Genomic DNA, 21942 nt, shown 5'->3' on the forward strand with positions numbered 1-21942 from the left:
TTTCTGTGGCCTTGCTGTGTGGAGGTCAATTCTGTTGATAAAATTCGTCATCGGCAAAATGTTAAAGAAGGATATCATTTCTCAAATCTTTTTAGTTTTTTGCAATGTTCCAGTTCAATACATTCGTCTGATAAAATTTGGTGAATTTTGTTTGCTTACAGAATATAACAGTATTTTCTACATACTAAATTTGCTAGATCTGTTGCATTTTTTGAAACAACTATCGATTTGTTAATCATCAATGGCCAGCCAATTATAGAAGCAATGTAAGCAACCTTATCTAAGGCAATTTAAATATTATTATTAAATATCACTTAGGGCTAATTTTTTGAATAGTTAGATAAACCTAAGTTAGAGCTTATTCCTACGAATAAAAGTTTTTTTTTATAGTGACCTTTATTCTTCTGATAGTCTATCTGACGATTGAAAAAGCAGGGCTTAATCTAATAAATACAACTGAATGTTTTTTATATTGTAAACCGCTGATTAATACCTGAAAACGGTTGAATTTCAAAATATCGCCAAAATTATTTTTTTTGTCTTTACTATTTTAATAGAGGTATTTTAAATTCCCATACAATTTTAAATCAAAATTTTAAAAAAAATTATATTTTCAATGCAATTTTTTACTTGCTCTATAGGGCAAGTATTGGTTTCGTGTCGAAAAAAAAAATTGAGGTTTTAATCAAAACCAACATTACGATGATGGAGAATTCCGAAAAAGTAGGTCTCGCAATTCCGTCCGTGCGTCTGTGCGTCTGTGCGTCTGTGCGTCTGTGCGTCTGTGCGTCCATCTGTACACATTTCTACTGGCTAAACGGGTGGTCGGATTTTCTTCAAATTTGGTACAGATGATTTTTATAGAATTTCGAAAGTTGGTTTTTTTTTGTTTTTTTATATCTCGTTTATATCGTATACCTCCCATACAAAAAAATACGATATTGCAAATTTCTCGAAAACGGCTCTAACGATTTTGATTAAACTTTGCAGACTTAATATTCAAGGCAATTGCAATAATACTGCATTTTTAGATTTTCTCAAAAAAGTCTAAAAAGTGTACCTCCCATACAAATTTTTCAGTTCAAACCAAATAACTCGAAAACGGCTCTAACGATTTTGATTAAACTTTGCAAACGTAATATTCAAAGCAATTGCAATAATACTGCATTTTAAGTTTTTCTCAAAAAAGTCAAAAAAGTGTACCTCCCATACAAATTTTTCAGTTCAAACCAATTAACACGAAAACGGCTCTAACGATTTTGATTAAACTTTGCAGACGTAATATTCAAGGCAATTGCAATAATACTGCATTTTTAGATTATCTCAAAAAAGTCAAAAAAGTGTACCTCCCATACAAATTTTTCAGTTCAAACCAATTAACACGAAAACGGCTCTAACGATTTTGATTAAACTTTGCAGACTTAATATTCAAGGCAATTGCAATAATACTGCATTTTTAGATTTTCTCAAAAAAGTCTAAAAAGTGTACCTCCCATACAAATTTTTCAGTTCAAACCAAATAACTCGAAAACGGCTCTAACGATTTTGATTAAACTTTGCAGACGTAATATTCAAAACAATTGCAATAATACTGCATTTTTAGTTTTTCTCAAAAAAGTCTAAAAAGTGTACCTACCTCCCATACAAATTTTTCAAATTGTACCAAATAACTCGAAAACGGCTCTAATGTAATATACAATATAATTGCAATATAACTGCATTTTTTTTTCTTCAAAAAAGTCAAACACAAAAAAAATTCAGCAAAATCTGTCCTAAATGTCGGCTCTTCCCTTTTATGAACCAAATTTTTCTAAAAATTATATAACCCACATTTCTTAAAACCTACAACTTAGCTTATATTTTTTTTAACACTCAAAATAAAATTTTAGGTCTTTCCACGTTACCCAGGAGGTAGACCCTTCACGCGTTTTTTTTACCGAGGTTTCCCCGGTAGGCATAGTCCTCATGTTGTAATGTAAGAAATACGGTTATGAACAAAAAATGTATGCAAAATGAATGTAACATTATAATAAAGAAAAAAAAAAACAATTATAAAAGAAGAACTATGAAAACCTAACCAAAACCTATTCGATCATCTCACCATATTAATTATTCTTGTGGAAATATAAAGTAAATTGGTTTATGATCTGAGAAGAAGCTTTCATACACTCCACACTCTAGTGGATGTATGTTTGAAAATATGACATCAATTTGGGTATTGTTGTCTGTAGTAACTGTATTGTTAGGTAGTGCGGATCTAAGATTCCATTCCGTCAAAGTTTCATGGAGAAATGTGTTCGGCTTATTTCTTAAATTGATGTTAAAATCTCCCAACAGAACGATTTTTCCAAGTAATTTGTGTCTTATTTCATTCATAAAATCTTTGAATTGTTCCCTAAAGTCTTCAAATGAAGCCGAAGGAGATTTATAACCTGCGATAACTAAAACTTCACCTAATTCAAATGAGAGCAAATCAATATGAGTTTTCTTTGTCGAATCTATAATTATTTGTATTGTAGCCGATTTGATGCTCTTTGTGTCAATTGATAAGGTTTCCTTTACAAAACACATTAATCCTCTGGGCTTACGCTTTTTATAATCCTGATCTGACCTATAAATTAGTTTAAATCCCGGTATATTCAAAGAATCTGAATAAAGTGTTTGAGTTTCGGAAAAAACTAAAACATCACAATTTGAGTACCAGTGATCGGCTATAACGCAATTTATGTTCTTTTTAAGAGAACGAGCATTTTGGTAAGCAACAATTAAGCCGGTTTTTTGGTCAAAATTTTTAAACGACAAATTCATTTTACAATCATTTCTAAGACGTCTTAACTCATCCAAAATCAAATTTTCTTCGGCTGTAGCATTTGGTGGTGAGAAATTACCAATTATAAAAAGCCCTGTCAAAGATGTTACTCTACTTAACGCAACGTACATCATAGATCTTCTGATTTTTTTCGATTTTCTCAGATCGATGCACACTTTATCGTATGTTTGGCCTTGGCTTTTATGAATTGTTATGGCTTCTGCTGGAACTATTGGAAATTGTTTTCTAAGAATTTGGTATGTGTTAACGGTATTCACATTTATTGAATGAACTTTCCTTTCAATAGGGACCAAGTTGCGGTCTATGTCATTTAATTCTATGAATTTATTTAAGGACTGTCGGGCTTTCAATCCAACTTGAGGATTTGGTGGAAATAAAATCCAAATTTTGTCTACTTCACTCGTATTGGGTTTCATTGAAATGTGCTTGAGTTCACCACAGGCTCCGTTCACCAAACCGTCTTCAACATCTATATTTGTTGTAATCATATATTTTATGTTTTTCTTAAGACGTACTATATTTGAAAGACCCCCTAAATCAGACAACTTTTTCTTCTGAAGTGCTTCCAATGCTCGTTTTTTAATTGCTTCTCCCACTTTTCCAAGCACAGAATCGATGGATGTGGCACTTATTTCTTCACCCGGTGCTTTTGACAGTTTTAAACTATTATACTCATCAACGTCATTATTCGTTGAGTACAATCGAATTACGTCTTCAGGTATAGAAGTGCTATCAACTTCACGACTCTTAACTAGCTGAATATCTTCACTTGTCATTGTTCCCGTAGCAAGATTATTCAGTGCGTTTATAAATAAGGTTTCATTTTGTTGGCGCATGATTTTGGTTAGCTCAAAAATTTTGAAAAGTGCCCATAACGTGTTCGTTTCGGCAAAAACATTTAAGTCGTTATTTTGTGGTGCCTTAAATATAAACGTGTCAAAGACAGGAGGTAACTGGTTCAAGTCTCCAACTAAAATAATGGAAATCCCTCCAAATGGTTCATTTCGGCCCATAACCTGTCGTAGTCTTGTATCTACCCTACTTAGAAGACGACTTCCAACCATTGATATTTCATCAATAATAAGCAATTTAAGATTGATTAACTTTTGTCGTATCGTGTTCGCAATATCACTGGAAAGATTGGGCATGGTCCCTCCGTACTGAGAAACGGGGAGAGCGAAAGCTGTATGAAGTGTCACCCCATTAATCAAAAAAGCAGCTTTTCCTGAGGGAGCAGTTAGCAAAACTTTTATGGAATCTCCAATTGCTCCCGGTCTATTATCAAAATATTTAGTAATTAGTTGGAATATGGAGTTGATTACCGTAGATTTACCGACTCCAGCAGAACCACTTAAGAATATATTAAGAGGCAAACAGTTTTTCGTTTTAAAACAATTATATACATGCATTACAAATTCTCGTTGGTCTTTGTTTAATTTGTTCAGCAGTAAAATCATACGCTCTTGGGAAATTTTGGGTGGACTCACGAAACGATTAACTAAATTTTCCTTTTTATTTTCTACTCCGCCCTGCTCTAAAATATCTATCTGCTCTGGTTCAGGAAGAAAATCTGATGGAGTGCATTCATGCCTTTCGTTGCCTTGTCTTATTTCTTCAAGTGCTTCATCTAAAATATCGTCTTCTACTATGGCATATTTTAATCTATTCGCTTCAACTAATGTTCTATTCCTCAAATAAGCTTCCTTAGAATCGATATTTTCTATTTCCTCGGCCTCATTTCTCCAAGGCATAAATAAAAGTATCTGCTCACGATAATAATTGTGTGGATCCTGTGCCAATTTGTATCTTCTATATCGAATTATCTTAGAATTGTGCCTTAAATGATAGTTATCTTCGTTTTCATTTTCTTCATCATTTTGCCTACGCGAATGTGTGAAATTCGCAACAAAATCTGCTAAGCATAATTCTTCGTGTTTCACAGGCCTTTTTGAATATTTTTTAAAGTCATTTTCGACAAAAATGTCAGTGGAATCAGAGTTAAGGTTCTGAAGAAACTTATTGGACTTTAGCATCATTAATCTACTTTCAATTGGACTTGTATTTATAAAAACATGTCCTCTACTACTTTTCGACAATGGCAAAGATAGTACGTGATATGCAGCTTCTTGAGCAGACATCAAATTGCTGTTGAGAAAAACATTCGCGATATTTCTAAATTTGTCTTTAATATTTTTATGGCCCTGATTAATATCTGATGCAGCATCTCTTAGAAGCTTGGATAAACCAGCATCCACTTTGCTAATGTAGTTCACAATATAATTAGCTATTCCGTATTCCTCCAAGACAAACTGAACATCGATGTTCGACTCAAACAAATTCAAAACGTCCTTATTGTAGGAATTTATTGCAACTTCTAAACTGTTGCGTTTTAAAAATACTTGGGGGTTCTTTAAGGAATTCCTGATCGCATTAATGTATTGGGACTCTGTAATTTTGAGTGAATGCAGTATCTCACCAAAAGGAACAAGGGATGGTTTTTCAAAATAATGTTGCATTTGGGTCCTAATTTTTCCTAAAATAGCTGAAAGTTCTTCTTTTTCTTTACCTACTGGAGTTTCGGGAAGAGGTTCAAGAATTTGGGTTTCTAGCATAACTGGTATAGGGAAGTTAAACCTGCATTTGGTTTTATTTAACTTTCCCTTATTACAAGTATGCGAATGCCTATGGCGAAGGTAGGGTATATAGGGACTAATAGGGTTATCTTCGCACGTGATAAACCTATCAATAAACGAGGTGCATCGCGACTTGCTTTCCTCATCGTTTAATTTATAAACAGGAGCATTTTTGAGCCATAAGAACATGTGCTCATGGGGTGAACCACGCATCTGGAATTCTACTCTTTGATAACTGTCTAGGACTTCAAATTCGTTGAATGGCCCATTTTTGCTTTTTATGTACTTCATAAATTTGGCAACTTTATGGTCAAAATATCTAGCACAAGTAACAGGGTCATTTCTGATAAGCTCAGTTTTTTCGCAGTTTTCTAGTGACATGGCTTCTTCAATACTAAGTGTTTGGTTATTTAATAGTTTTGAAAGAAGTTGGATTAATTCCGGCCAATTCGATTCGGCAGCAGACAGAGTTAAAAAGAGTGTAGGTTTGCCCAATTGGCGAATCATTGCCATTAATTGCATTTTTTTTAACTCCCAGTATGACGGAGATGACGGAATACGGTTTAAAATCCTGTACCCTGCGTCGTGTTGAATAAGGGAATCAACAAAATTTTTCTTTAAAATATTGTCTGCGGTCACTTGATTTGTTCTTTTGCTCTTCCGGAGGCAAATATTAATATTTGAGAGACACGATTGTTCGAGTTTCTTTTTTGCCATGTATAAAATTTTAGTGGGAACACACCCGCGCCTGTCATTTCGCCGAGCGATTGACTTTGCTCTCTCTGAGTAAGATATTTTGTTTGAAGATTCTAAGGGATGCCCACAATAAATTTTAGGAAAACATAGTTCCTCTAAATTTGGGTATAAGTGCCATGGTACTGGAGTCTTCCCTTGACCAGGTGCTATTATTGGAATGCAATCTGCTGCTTCTTTGTTTCTATCAATAACTAAGACCTCATCGTGAATCTCTTGTTGTAAAACCTGATACTCTTCAAATCTTTTGCCCTTATTTGATGTACTAGGTTTTGCTTTCGGTAACCCTTTGAATTCATCCAAATTAATTTCTTCTAACATGCTATCACCTTGTGAAAACCTATCGAGAGAGCCCTGTGGGTTCTGTGCATCATTAGAGTCCACAATGAACTCAACTAATTCATCATACTCCTTGTCATACTGATTAAAGTAAGCTTTATCGATTTGAATGTTGTTTTTTATATAGAGAGGTGTGGTCATGAGGTATTTCAAAGCATCACACACAACTGCTGGTCGAATAGTCTCAAACATATAGTTTGTGGCATGGTCAAGATGTCGCCTGAGTTTTAACTGAATCGTCTTCATATTGTCAAAACGCCGTGGCAGTACCTGCAGCATATCATTCACCTCAACTGAAATATTGACAACGCTTCCTTTCATTCCAAGTTGGGGATTCAGGGCAAAGGGTTTCAAATCGCGAATTTGCATAAAATTGATGAAGGGCGCAACCATTCTTTCTTCAAGAGGAGAAAGTATTTGTATACAATTTGGAATGGGAATAAATTTAAGTCCATTTGTGGTCGCTAATTTTGGAATAACACCTTTTTGGACGTATCTATAACAAGTCTTACATGTCCACGGTGACAAATTACTTCTCAATTTATCTATGCTCTCAACAAATTCTTTTCCAAAATATTTTTTGGAATAATTAGTTTGGTATTTTACAACTGAATGCGCGAAAAATAGCCCTTCACAAAAACAACAAATATGCTCAGGACACATGCTTCTTTCTTTAATAAATCTAAGCTTTGCTTGACAGTCTAAACTGTTTTTCTTTTGCAAGGTATTGTAATATTGTTCTCGAAATTTGTATAAATGATGTTCTCGCTTTTCTTTCCTTTGTTTAGAATTGAGTGCCTTTTCTTTTTGTTTTAATCCAGGGATGCTGCGCCTTGTTTGCATTCTTGTCAATAGTCTTGCATTTTCTTTTTTTTTATAAGTTTCTTTAGTCCTTAAAATCCTTTTCTTAGCTATATCCTTCTTCTTTTCTAATACTCGATTTTCAACTAGGCTACGTCTTGTCTGCATTCTTGTCAATAGTTTCTCATTTTCCCTTTTCTTATAAGTTTCCTCAGTCCTTAAAATCCTTTTCTTAGCTATGTCCTTCTTCTTTTCTAAAATTCGATTTTCAACTAGGCTACGTCTTGTCTGCATTCTTGTCAATAGTTTCTCATTTTCCCTTTTCTTATAAGTTTCCTCAGTCCTTAAAATCCTTTTCTTAGCTATGTCCTTCTTCTTTTCTAAAATTCGATTTTCAACTAGGCTACGTCTTGTCTGCATTCTTGTCAATAGTTTCTCATTTTCCCTTTTCTTATAAGTTTCCTCAGTCCTTAAAATCCTTTTCTTAGCTATGTCCTTCTTCTTTTCTAAAATTCGATTTTCAACTAGGCTACGTCTTGTCTGCATTCTTGTCAATAGTTTCTCATTTTCCCTTTTCTTATAAGTTTCCTCAGTCCTTAAAATCTTTTTCTTAGCTATGTCCTTCTTTTTTTCTAAAATTCGATTTTCAGCTAGACTTCTCCTTGTCTGCATTCTTATTAAAAGACTATCATTTTCCTTATTTTTAAAATCTTTTTGAGATCGCAAGATTTTTTTCCGTTTTACGTCCATTTTTCTTATCGCATGTAGAATTGCTTCATTCTTCCCTTTTCTTGATTCTATTTGGGTTCTCCGTTCTTTTGCTTTAAATGTCTCATTCAAACGTAAAAGTCTTAATCTAGCTTTGTTTTTTTCTAAAATTTGTTTTTGTTTGAATGAAAAACTTTTTCGCTTAACTGTCCACGGAGTTTCATTCTCACAAAATGACTCATACTCTATTTTTAATGGAGTTATACTAAATAGAGGCTTTAGCATTGAATCTAAGGACGATTTAAAGGTTGAAACTAGTTCCTGTATGCTTTTAAACATTAGAAGAACTGCTACACCATTTGTTACAGCGTTAAGATTTTGATCTCTACTATGAGGATCGAACAAACAAATCAAATTTTCGTTCTTTAAAACTGCAACCGACAAATTAGCAACAGTCAAAACACCAAATAATTCGTTGGAAAAAAAACGATTAAGCTCCGTAAAAAAACATTCCGACTCATCAATATAGCCTTGAAAAGGATCTAACTTATATTCTACATGAAAATTGGTATTTTCAACCGAAAAAAATTCAAGAACTTCGTCTGCCGCCAAGTAAAAAGATGACGGCGGCGGTTGGCCAAACCTTTCAACAAAACTGGAAATTGATTGAACATGAAGCTCATGTCCCTGTACCAAAATCTTATCGATGAAATCAGTGTTCCAAGTTGTCACGGATTTAAGTTGGGACATACACAATGCCATCACCGCATTGCTGGTGCACTGAGTATTTCTAAAATTACCGTCAAATATGTCACTGTTCTGACAGAAAGACCCCTTAATACAACTAAAATTGTCATCGTTTTTAGGAATAACGTCGCTACAGACTTTATTTAAGTTTTTATCAGTTTTAGAAAAATTAAATGTTCTATTTTTTTTCCCCTTATTGGTGTTTTGAGATTGTGAAAAATTGTTTTCCATTTCAAATTCAATGTAAAATTTTATCAAAATGTCAAAATCAAATTATGAACAAATTATTTATCTTTCAAAATAACTCACCAATCAATATCTTAACACAATTTGGTCAGTTTCACCGCCTTGCTGGTAGTAGTTTTTTTTTTCTTTAGCTGGATCAAAACAAAGGCACAGTATTTCACAAAACTTTGTTTAAAAAAAAAAATAAGAAATCAAATTGATAAAACTTATGTTTCCCTTTTTGGATATTTAAAAAAAAATAGTATGTTAAATTAATCTTCAATATCTATGTTAGTGGTTAAGGCTTAACACTTCACTTTAAGTACTTAATAAGAAAAAGCAAAATTAAACTTTGTCTTTTACTTCACTTTTCACTAGTTTTAATATTGAGGCACTTTGCTGATATATTGCATTAAAAAATGCAGTTGGTTTTAACACAATTTTTGGATTAGATGTACACTTTTAAAACCTGTGTTTGCACAATTTGTTTTTGTAATTGGTTTTAACACAATTTCTATTATAGAGCACTTCCAAAAACTTTGTCTTTACAAAATATTTTTTTTTTTTTTTTCAAATCTAAATTTTCTTCCGCACTCGGTCAAAAACGATTGTCAATTGATCAAGTGGTTTTGTTTTTAAAGTAAAAGAAACCAACGCGTAATTTAAGGGTTTTTTATAACTCTTAATAGTTATTTGTGACCAATACATAGAAGAATACATATTTGTATGTACATTTATGAATTACCTAACTTCCTATGCTCATGCAAATAGATAATAGATTGGATACCTTCAAGTTTGGTATTTGGGATTTTCCGAAAATATATTAATGAAAAAGAGTTAAAGACTTTAAAAAACTGTATGCATATACCTACACATGTTTGCAAATAACCGGACATATGTACCTGCTTCACTTAAGGGATTTTCCTACAACTATATGGCAATCTAATCACCTAACCCTAAAAATGTGGAAACTTTTTTACCTGAACTAATTGTAGGATTTTCCCAAAAACATTATCATAATGAACAAATGTTTGTCAATTTAAAGTAAAAGCAACGTTTATGAGTACAATAAAAATTGACTTTATCAAATGTATCCATAACAGAAAATGCAATTTTCGGACAATTCCAATTAATGCAATGCCCTAAAGAAATGGCATTGAAGTTTATAAAATAAATTTCTCAAAAAAAAAAAAATATGTTTAAAAAAAAATTTTTTCTAAAAATTCTTTTTTATACAAGAAATCAAATGGCATACTTGGTTTTTTGCAAAAAAACCATTTAAAATAGTGTTTAGTTATTTATAAAAATCAGATTTTATTTTTTTTTCACTACTTATGAAATTCCTTAAAAATATCATGCCTATTTTAAATTTTCCTAATTTTGTTAAATCAAAAGCCTTAACATTAGAGTAACTTTTACCATAAGAGCAAGTACGTGCGACCCCAGTCGTGCATTTTATTTTACAAAACTTTGCGATTCGTTTGCCTGAGGTTAGGAAGACTTAATTCAAAAGTTAAAACTGTTATTAAGTAAAAACGATTTTTATTTTAACTTTCTTATATTACCTACAACTTTGGTTAAGTAACTTATTCGGTCAAGCCAATAGTGTAGTAGATATGGACCAATTCACGTTTTTTAAAATGGTGGATTTCGCCAGGTGGTTGGCGTCCCGAAAACCAGGGCTTAAGTTTTTTTAATACCCTTCTTTCAGATTTGAAAAAATCAGCCGTCCTGTATTTCGTTCCACAAAATGCCTGTTTTTTTTACTAACTTTCCTGCACTTAGATTATAGTTTTGATATCAATAACTTTCGACTTATACATTGCACGACTTTCAAAAATATACCAAATTATTTTAAATTTGATGGTCTATAACTTTTACTGTTTAAAAAATTATGTAACTGATACCAAGAATGATAAAATCTTAAAAAAAACGAAAAAAATAAATTAAATCAACATAACCTCAAAACTATTGCCCGCTCAGAAAAATAATGTACTACAAGCAAAAGGATAATTAAATTTACAATAACTTTTGTCAGACAACCATTTTTATAGGACCCATAGTTTTGGAGATATAGAGCGATTCGCGTTTTTCAAAATGGCGGATTTCGCCAGGGGGGTGGCGTCCCGAAAACCAGGACTTAAGCTTTTCTAATACCCCTTTTTCAGATTTGAAAAATTCAGCCGTCCTGTATTTCGTTCCACGAAAAAGTCTATCTTTCCTGTACTACTAGTGCGCTGCTGATAAGAAACGAAAAATCCCATACAAAAATGAAACAACGAAATGGTAAACCAAAAATTTCGTTCAACTTTTCGTTCTGTAGTACGCTGTTCGGCACAACGAAATTGAAAGTCTAAACTTCTTTTTCGCACACAAACAATTGCCGTGGACATTCATTGTGTGTGGAAAAATGACATTTTGAGTTTTTACTTGCTCTATAGGGCAAGTATTGGTTTCGTGTCGAAAAAAAAATTTGAGGTTTTGATCAAAACCTCAATTCAAACCAAATAACTCGAAAACGGCTCTAACGATTTTGATTAAACTTTGCAAACGTAATATTCAAAGCCATTGCAATAAAACTGCATCTCTATTTTTTTTTTTTCAAAAAAGTCAAATAAAAAAAACATTTTTTTTTTCATTTAACAAAATTTTGCCCTAAATGTCGGCTCTTCCCCAACATCAACAAAATTTCTTTAATTTTATATAGAGGCAGCTTTTAAAATTACAAGTAAACCAACATAAAAGTGTTTTAAACTGCAAGAGCAAGTACGTGCGACCCCAGTCGTGCATTTTATTTTGTTTGTTTTTGTTGTTCATTTTGTCATTGCATGTCTTTCTGCGATGCGTGTTTGCTTTTTTTTCATTTATGTTTTGCAATTTTTGAGTATTTTTCGGTCCAGATTTCGCAAGCATTTCGTTGTCCTCGTGGAGACCGACGAAAAATTTCGTTTCACATCAGCAGCGTTCTAGGCTTTAAGGTTTAACGCTAAACTTAAACGAATCTCATACCGTTTTTGTTTGGTTATTTTTAGAACTATACATTCGGAACTTAAAAGCTCATTCTTTCCGCCATTTTGGAGCCGCCATTTTGAATAAAAAAAAGTTGGCAGCCTTTTTGTATTCTCCATACTATTATCATTCAGTGTACCAAATTTCATGACTTTTCGTCCAGAAATGGCCGTGCAAATAAATTTTGACGCCAAAAACGAAGAATGGTACCACTGTGCGTCGTCGGAGGCATTCTAGTGCTAGATTAAAATTCAGGATGTCAAAGGCCATTAGAAAAGTATAATTTGGTTTTGTATTTTTTTTTCAATTTTTCTCAATATTTTCTGAAATTATAAAATTTTTCAACAAAGCCTAAAAAATGTTTTAATCTAAATAACAGATTCCAAACATTTCAAAAATCAAAAAAATGTTCGGTAACTTTTTTGATTGAACAATAATATTATGGTAAACAAACATTTAAAATAGGTAAAAAACATAAAGTAATTTTTAGCCATTTTGTTAAAATCAAACCATTTTTGTAAAAGATAAAAATCAAAAAAAACAGTAAATCTCATTTTTTCATTTTTCTCAATATGTCTTTTTATTATCCCCCATTTTATTTGTGGGCAATTTATTATTTCCCTTTCATATACAATTTATCCAAAATTTTCCCACCACCCTAATAATTTTTTTTTTTTTCAACTTTAGTGTCTTATACAAATATACAGGCAGACAGACGAACTTGCGAGACCCACTTTTGTCCTGATTTGCGCGTTTTCGAATTGAAAAAAGTAATTAGGTTTAGGTACATGTTGAAGTTTAGGGTAATTATCCTTTGATATTCCGTTCGTATTTAAATATGCCAACCAATAAGTCAAATAAGGTGTTATCTGTGTAGTGGTTTCGTGAAAGCCTATTTTTGGTGTGACTTTAGAATTGAAATCTCGAAGTAGAAATTACTGGTAAAAAAACGTATTCAATGAAGGCTCTTCGGTATTCATTTATAAGGTTTAAAAAGACTTCTTTTTTATTAGCCGTAGATTTAGCGATGAGTGAAACCAGTCTTTGCACATAATAAGGCATTTTTTATAATTCCCAAATATTATAAAATATTTTTAGGTACTTCTTTCAAAAACAAACTTTCATCATCATCATCATTTTTTATTATTATTATAAATAATGATGTCTATATCGCATTAATATCACATTAAAAATGCCATGTTTAAGAATTTTTGTTTTTTTTTTCTCTCTCTCTCTTAACTTACAAAGAAAATCCTTTATATTCCATAATTTATCCCCAATACTGAATTAAGTTCAAATTCAATATAATAAATAATTCACATAAAATATCATTAAATATTTAAGAATCGAGGACCTTTCGAACATGTGTTTGAACTTTTCATGTCCTTTGTCTCTCTATAATCACTTGGCTCCATCTATGATCTCATTAAAATTTATTAATCTCACTCCCCCAAAAATACCTATCTTCCCAAAATCACACTCCTTAATAAATATACACATAAAAATCTATAGAATGTAGCATGACGTAATCATTACCATTGGTATGTTTTTTAAGAATGAGCGAAAATATTTTCGACATAAAAAAAACCATATTTTTCTTTACTTATTTTTTTTTCTTTTTGTTAAAAAAAAAATGATTAATGAAATTAGATTTTCCACACTGAAGCCTTGGAACAAGGAAACCAGATGAAAATAAATTAAATATTAACAACAACGAACTATAAATTTTATCACACCAATAACGAAATCACTATTTTTACGAGGCAGATTTATGATGTATCAAAAATTTATTTTCTCATTTTTATCAATAGAAATTTCTTGGGATAATTTGAAGTTAATGTGAAAAGTTTTCAACTTGTTTGAAGTTAAACATAAGTTTTATAACTTGAGGTAATTAATTATGTAACCGTCGTAGTTTTATCATGTTAACTCTCTAAATTGCCATCAATTACAAAATTTATTAGATTATGATTGAAGGTATTGTAAGTGTTTAGTTTTTCATTTGTTTAATTTCTATTTGCTGTTAAATATACCTACCTAAATAATTCTCTTTCCTTTTTGTTGTTGTCATCCAGGATCTTCTTAGCACTTTGATTCCTTTCCTACCTATACCGTTGCTAGGTTGCCATTATTCTCATTAGCTGTTTCGGGTAATTTTTTGCTGAAAAAAATACTTTTTCCCTTTTAGTTGAAGCACTTCTTAGAACTTCCTTTTTCGAAACGTTTAGCTCCTTTAGAGGAGCTCTTAATGGAGATTGAAAACCAAAGTGAGAAGTCCTAGATTTATCGCTTCCCTAAGGTGATGCTAGTTGATTAGGATCGTTATTTGTTGACTTCTTTGTTCTTCTTCTCTAACCAATATCTGCGAACAATGAAAAGCCTTAATGTTTTTTTTTTTTTTTTTTAACCAAATCCGTGGATTGTCCTTTGAACTTTACAAACAAATTTATGTTGCTTACTTAGGTACTTTACAGTCGGTGTTGCTACTTACCATCTACAAATTTAATGAAAATATTTTTGAATTTGGTTCCTTAGCTTTAATAACACGAAGGGATTAATTTTAAAAAGACAAGAGTTCCGTTGTTGTAATTTTTTCTTCGAAGGCCCTTTGCTGTAGAATTGGAAAAACGTGAATTTAATATTTCTCAGTGCAAATATTTATCGGTATTGTATCTCCCATTCGCTAAGGATAAGTTGTTTCCAATCTTTTAAGTTTTTTGACGATGAACCATGGCAGCCACCACGAAAAAGTGACGCCATTTTCTAACGTTCCACTTGTAATTTTTAGCAGTGCGACAAAAATTTTAATTAAAAATTAAAAATAAACTATTAGAGATACAAAAATGTACTATAGCTTATTTGAAAGATAATTACCTAACGTTAAATACATTTGAAGGATTTTTAAAAAATTCCATCTTTTTATAAGGTAAATAGGGGTAAAACAAAATTTCAAAAAATTGACTATTTTCTATTGATAAATTTATTGCAAGACTGACAATGGTATTGAAAAAATTCTAAAAAATTTCAAAACAAAGCTATTAATGGTTTTCTAAAACTAAATTTTGTTTGACAATTTGAAAAACGTCATTCGAAAGTTAGGGGTCTAATACGGATTTTTTTTTTAAGTCTCTGCGTTTAGAAATATGAATTTTTGAAAAACACCTACTTGTTTTGGGGTATTTCAAAACAAAGCTATTAATGGTTTTCTAAAACTAAATTTTGTTTGACAATTTGAAAAACGACATTCGAAAGTTAGGGGTCTAATACGGATTTTTTTTTTAAGTCTCTGCGTTTAGAAATATGAATTTTTGAAAAACACCTACTTATTTTGGGGTATTTTTGGCTGAGTTTTTATTTTTTTTAATTTTTTGTAGCATTCAAAAAATCTCAAGCTTAGGTATAGAACATGAAGTCTATGACTGTTGGCATACATGTGCAAAAAATTGGTATTTCAAAATGGTTTTTGACCGAATAACGGGAAAAACAGGTTTTTAGGACCCAAGTTTTTTTTTACCTTTTGTAACAGTTTTTTATTTTTATATTTTTTTCTTCAACAGATAAATAAATGAAATTTATATTGTTAATAGACAGGATTATATCTGTGCAAAATTTCAATCAATTTTGTAGTCACAATTTTGAGATAACGGTAAAATAAAGTTTTATTATTCAACAGGTTCTATCTATTGATCTAAAGCAAATACAAATTTGATTTAACTTTATTGAGCATCCCGATGATGTCACCTTTCATTTGGTATATCACACATAACTGTACATTCACTACAAGCTACACAATGTTAAATTAAAAAAAATGGGAAATACCTCAAACACCTGTGGAGATCTGTTGATCATGAACAGCCACCAGTGTGGGAAGTACCGTAATCTCAGTTTGGAATTTGGACATGGTTGGCTTTAAAAAATTCTAACTTTTTTTCTAGGCATCGCAGAAATAAGATTGAAACTTCATATGAAAGGTGAAATTATAAGCTTTTACATGATATGAAATTTTTTATATGTTGTCTAAAAAAATTGATTCAATAGCGTGAGAACATAAAAAAATATGTTTTTTTTTTGCTTTTTTTTGATGAAAATTGATTGAGTTCAAAAAATTCTAGCTCTTTTTGTAGATGCCAATAGACATGATCGATATATATATTTTGAGCTGAAGCAATAAGCTTTCAGGTGGTATAAAATTTATTATAGGTTGTTATATCAAAAAAATGAATTTTTATGACCCTGAAAGTAGCAGACAACAGACAAAAAAAATCTTTAGCAGCGGATATCTAAGAAATAAGAATAAAAAATGGATTTCTGTAAATGGCGATTTGTTGTAATTTGGATTTTGAATATGTGCCATTTTTTATTTTTTTTATTTCGGTAATGTGTAAAATTTTACAGTAAAAATAAAACTTTGGCAAGCTCTCCTGGGCTAACGAATGGACATTATTTAATGAAATTGAAACAGTATACTTACTTCTCTAAATGTGCTATTTTTTAGTTTTTCGATTTTTTGCTTAGATCATTTGGCAGCTCATAACTTCCTCAAAAATAACTATTTTTGAGTAAATAAAAAATATAAATAAAGTATTTTGAATAATCTACATGTGCTATTTTTTAGATTTTTAAATTTTGTAATGGGTGATTTTAAATTTCAAAAAAACTAATTTTTAAAAGTTTGGCCGCGGATATAAAAGCCAATATTACTTAAAAATGTTTGAAAATAATTTGCATGTATTTGTTTTTTCAAAACCTACATGTGCTATTTTTTAGATTTTCAAATTTCAAATATTCAATTTTCAAATATTTAAAAATATTATTAAAATGATTTTTTCACTTTTTACTTGCGATATAGGTACTATAGGGCAAGTTTAGGATTCGTAAAAAAAATCGAACTCGAGATAACAATTTTACATGACATTACGATGATGGAGAATGCCAAAAAAGTGGGTCCGGCAATTCTGTCTGTCTGTCTGTCTGTCTGTCTGTCTGTGTGTCTGTCTCTATCTGGAGCTGCAGCCTAAACAAGTGAAGTGATTTTCTTCAAACTTGGTAGTTAGCAGTTTTTGGTGATTCCCTAGAGGGGAAATTGAAATTTTTTTTTATGACCAAAACTAACGGTACCTGCCATATAACGGAAATAGAAAAGGTAATTTTTTTCAAAAACGGCTCTAACGATTTTGATTAAAATTTTTGTGTGTAGTACTACACATAATAGCCAACTTTTTAAATAAAAAAAATATTTTTTGTACCGTTATTAACGGTACCTGTCATAGAACAGTTTTTTTCGTTTCTGAATATCTCGTACAAAATTAACCCGATTTAAATGAAAATTTTTATACAAAAGTGTGTAAGTAAAGATAATATTAAAATTTTAGAAAATTTTCAAAAAACGCATTTTTGGTTTTTTAAAAAATATTTCAAAATTTTTTTTTGAAAAATCAATTTTTTGAAAACGGATCAATGAAAAATTTTGAAATTTAGTTTTTATGTGTAAATTAATTATTTCTTCACAATGGCATGCCAACTTTTTTTTTGAAAAATGTTAAAAAAATTTTATATATAAAAAATTATTTTTTTAAAAAACGGCTCCTACAATTTTCAAAATTTTTTTTCTAAAAATACCTTTTTATACGAGAAATAAAATGGCATATTTGTTTTTTTTTTTCAGATATTTTAAAACGGAGTTTTATTAATTATAAAAACAGATTTAATTTTTTTATACTACTTATGAAATTTCTTCAAAATATCAAATTTTAAATTTCTTGAATAAAAAGCTTTAACATTATAGTTACTTTAAGCATAAGAGCAAGTACGTGCGACCCCAGTCGTGCAATTTATTTCATAAGAAATGATTGTTTTTAATAAATTATTTTAATACTTTTTGCGCATTGTAAAAATTTGAAAATGGTTTTATTATTTGGAAGAAATATTTGGCTTTTTAATGGTATAATTTTTTTTTAAGCTTTTAAAATAAAAAAATTAGTATAGTTAGAAAAGAAAAAAGGTAATTTTTTTTAACTTTTTCTTGTAAATTATGATTGTTTGAAATAAATAAACGCTTCGTTTGACTCATTTTAAACAAAAGCACACAATCTGTTTTTTTACGACGTTATCACGTAAAATCATCGTCCTTAAACCGGCTTTGCAGACAATTTCTTTTTTAGTTGCGGATTGCAGTTTTAAACACGTTTCTCACTTCGGCGGACACTTTGTGTCGTAATAAAAAAAAATTAATCTCAGTAATTGTAGTTAATTAAATGCTAATTTGTTGCGCAAATCAAAAATTTGTAGCTCGAACCTATGTTTTTTGAGTTATTGAATTTTTCGCCATAATCAGTCTGAAGTTAGCGGACAAAATGTGAAATGATTGAAAAGAATATGTTTGGTTGAGATCCGAATTTGTAACTTTTTAAATGCTTTTCAATTCCATCAACTTCGTTTTCATTGCCTTAACAATTTTGTTTCAAAACTCCGCTAAAATAAGACTGAAGTTAGCAGACTAAAATAGAAAAATTATTTTTATTTTTTTGATGTCCAAAATTGTACCAAAAACATGCCAAATTGTTTTCTCCCTTAAGATATTCATATTCAATTTATTTTGACTTCTATTCTTATCACGTCGAACAGTATATGATCTCGAAAATTTTAACTTACATCATAGTAAAAAATACTATTTATAAGTATGACTTATAACCCTTCATAAAAAATGACAACTTCTACAAAACACTGCACTGTAAGAGATAATGCGTGTGATAAAAATACAAAAATTTAAATGAACATGAACAAGTGAAGCTTTATCAGATCACCCTTCGCCATCATCAGCAATGACACTTTTTGCATGAAATGCATAATAATGAAGTTAAGTTGAGTTTTAATTATTTATTTCACTGTGCTTTCCATCTCCCTATTTTATATACTCTGTAGCAAGTGTGTTTTGGGTTGAATGAATATTCAATCAAATATGTTGACTTAAGTTAATTAAATTATTTACGTTTCACTTAAATAATATGACACCAGGGACATAAAAGATATTCTTATCCGCACTTTAAAAGTATGTAAGGGCAGTCTTGTTGTATAGTGAATGCGGTTTTTTTTTGGAAAAAGGATATTTAAAATTTAACAAACATAGGCAGTATATTAAGTTAACTTTTTAGGGGCAAGTTCCTTTAAAATTTACACCTTGCATAATGCTATGAGAAAGAGAAGGTAACATAGAAATACGAAATAGGAAAGTAGTAGAATATAGTTGTTAAATATTCATTTAATGTTGATAATTTTTCATTAAATATTCAACCCAACACTAGCTTTTGTCCTGGAACTTTTGTATATTTATTTACGGTTCGTAAATTTTGAGAAATAAAATATGATTTTTTTATATATTTGTGTACAATGCATTCTTGATTTATATAAAAGAATAAATTCAGAAAAAGAACTTTGTTCATTTTAACATTCCAGAATAATTTGAAGGTACACAAATCATTTTATAATATTTAAAAGTTTTCAAATGAATAATTAATTTAGAAAAAAAAACAGGAACTTTTAAATATGATCCTCTTCCAGGAATAAGGACTTAATGATAAACGAACTAAACTATCAAAAATTGCTGGATATATTTCCTAGGAAAGATAGATCACCCCTTTTTATAGTTTTATTTTTGTTTTTTATTTCGGTGAAACTTCAAAATGGTATTTTTTGGTTTTGGAGTAGTTTCGTTTTCCATGTCATTCGAAAAGCCCCCAAAGGAATAATGGATTTAACTTCGCCGGAAATAGTAGGTACCGAATATATCTTCTGAAGAATTCTTAATTAAAAGTTATTCGTTATCATTTAAACTTTTTTGTTTGACGTGTGATATCGAATTGGAAGAAGCAAAATAAAGATAAAGATAAATACCGAATACCAAAAGACGGGTGTCTGTCGGCGATAAATTTTGAAAAAATTCTGAAAGTTGTGGACAGATAAGAAGCGGTTCAATATTTTGATTTTAAGGTTCGATCGATTTTCAACTCCTACTCAGTATAATGTAGGTAGGTACTGTTACTGTCTTAAAAACTAATATTTTATATACGGGTCAAAATCATGGAGGTGGAAAATTTGATGTCCAGGCATTTTTTAAATCAAAATTACATTTTATTAAAGGTTTTTTCTCATTTAACAATTAAAATAATAGGCACTCATCTAGGAATATATATTTTTCGATTAGAAAAGTTTCCATTTCTTTTTTTATTGCATCTAATATACTTACCAAAAAAAAGCGTCCCCGGAGATGTCCATAACTCAAAAACTGATAGGTATTCATATTGCTTAAAAACACATTAACTTCAATTATTTTTGAATATTTAATTTTTTAACAGCACTTATAAACAAAACTCTTTATAAATGAAAAATGACGCATCGTACCAAAATTTCTTAAAGTGTCAATATTTCAATCTTACATAAAAATAGTGCTACAAGCAGTTTTTAAAGTTGATATTATATAGATTTATCATTCAACACTTATTTATACCGACTAACAAAAAGGAGGAAGTAGTTAATTCGTCTGTATATTGTATTTATTTATTTTTTTGTGTTTGTTACCTCATAACTTTGAACTGAGTGAACCAATTTTGATAATTACACGGTGTAACACTCAAAATATACGCGGGCGGAGACCTATCAGGTTTTGTAGAGCTAGTCGCACTGAATACGAAACGGTATTTGAAAATCCCCTAACACCCCCAAAATCTGGAGTTACGGGCAAAAAACGGTTTTTTGGACCTCCACCCATTGAAAAAATTCTAGCTTCGACAATTTTTTACCCATTTTCGATTTTTTTTACAGTTTCTGATAGAAAATAAATATACCTTTTTAACAATGTACAAAACATGTAACTCGGTTAAACCACTTAGAATTTATAAGCTGTCAAAGTTCAAAAATTCAATTTTTTTTGTCATTTGCCCAACTTCGGCATCAATTTAAAGTATATGTTTTCAAAACAACATGCTATTTAAAAAATATATTGTAAAACTATATCTATTTCCCAATTAATCGAGGTATTTTTTATGAAAATCACTTCGAAATTGGCTTAGAAAAAATTTTTTTTCAATTTCAACCCAGATACAGAAATTCGAACTTTTAGGTATAGAAAAAAAATGTTGTTTCGGCACGTAGTAGGATAACTTGGGCGCCAGGATTTGATAACGGGTTTTTGTAGAGGAGCTCAATAAAAACATTTTTTTCTTTGAGAGGGGGGTCTATCTCTCCCCGTTTAGGTGGGAGGGGCATTTTTCTAAAAAAAATTTATCAAAATAAAAAAAAATTATTAAAAAACAACGGAAACACTTACAGTAATAAATGGTACCATTTCCGAAAGGAAAAATTGTACATTTGATTCTAATTTTTATATCAGAAACTGTAAAAAAATCGAAAATGGGTTTTTACCCATGTCGAAGCTAGAATTTTTTCAATGGGTGGAGGTCCAAAAAACCGTTTTTTGCCCGTAACTCCAGATTTTGGGGGTGTTAGGGGATTTTCAAATACCGTTTCGTATTCAGTGCGACTAGCTCTACAAAACCTGATAGGTCTCCGCCCGCGTATATTTTAAAACCTCATTTTTGTAACACCGTGTTATTTTTTTATTGGAAAGTTGGTGGCTGCAGTGTTAATTCAGTTCTGGCCATAGAAACTATTAGAAAAACCATAAAACCCAGTTTTATCCATGGAAGTCGGTTTTTTTTTTTGATTATTATGGGTAAATATATCAAATGTATGTTATAAGTTAGTTTGAGTTTAATTTATAAGTAGCGTTCATCAATCAACCGTCATTTCGGGAACGCTTGTTTTCTAGTAGGTATATTTAAATTAAAATTTAATTTGTTTGGGTGATATTATGATAAAAAATCGAGGCCAGTACAATATGAT

The 21942-nt window shown here is 30.6% G+C and overlaps 2 protein-coding genes across 3 annotated transcripts in view; one reads left to right on the forward strand and one right to left on the reverse strand.

The window, feature by feature from the left end:
* Positions 1-10436, reverse strand: part of LOC129919626 (uncharacterized) — an 88749-nt gene extending 78313 nt beyond the window's left edge. Inside the window, exon 1 of one of the 2 annotated variants that reach the window (XM_056000585.1) lies at positions 2935-10436. In XM_056000585.1, the coding sequence (XP_055856560.1) occupies positions 2935-9042 (6108 nt within the window). In that variant the 5' untranslated portion in view covers positions 9043-10436. Of the gene's footprint in view, positions 1-708 lie in introns of those variants that run through there. The other variant, XM_056000577.1, reaches the window with a different exon arrangement.
* The window catches only part of LOC129919640 (potassium channel subfamily T member 2), a 485782-nt gene that overhangs the window by 145913 nt on the left and 317927 nt on the right, over positions 1-21942 (forward strand). The gene's annotated exons all lie outside the window — the stretch shown is intronic.

The sequence above is a fragment of the Episyrphus balteatus genome, chromosome 1 (genome assembly GCF_945859705.1).
Source record: "Episyrphus balteatus chromosome 1, idEpiBalt1.1, whole genome shotgun sequence".
Taxonomy (NCBI): Eukaryota; Metazoa; Arthropoda; class Insecta; order Diptera; family Syrphidae; genus Episyrphus; species Episyrphus balteatus.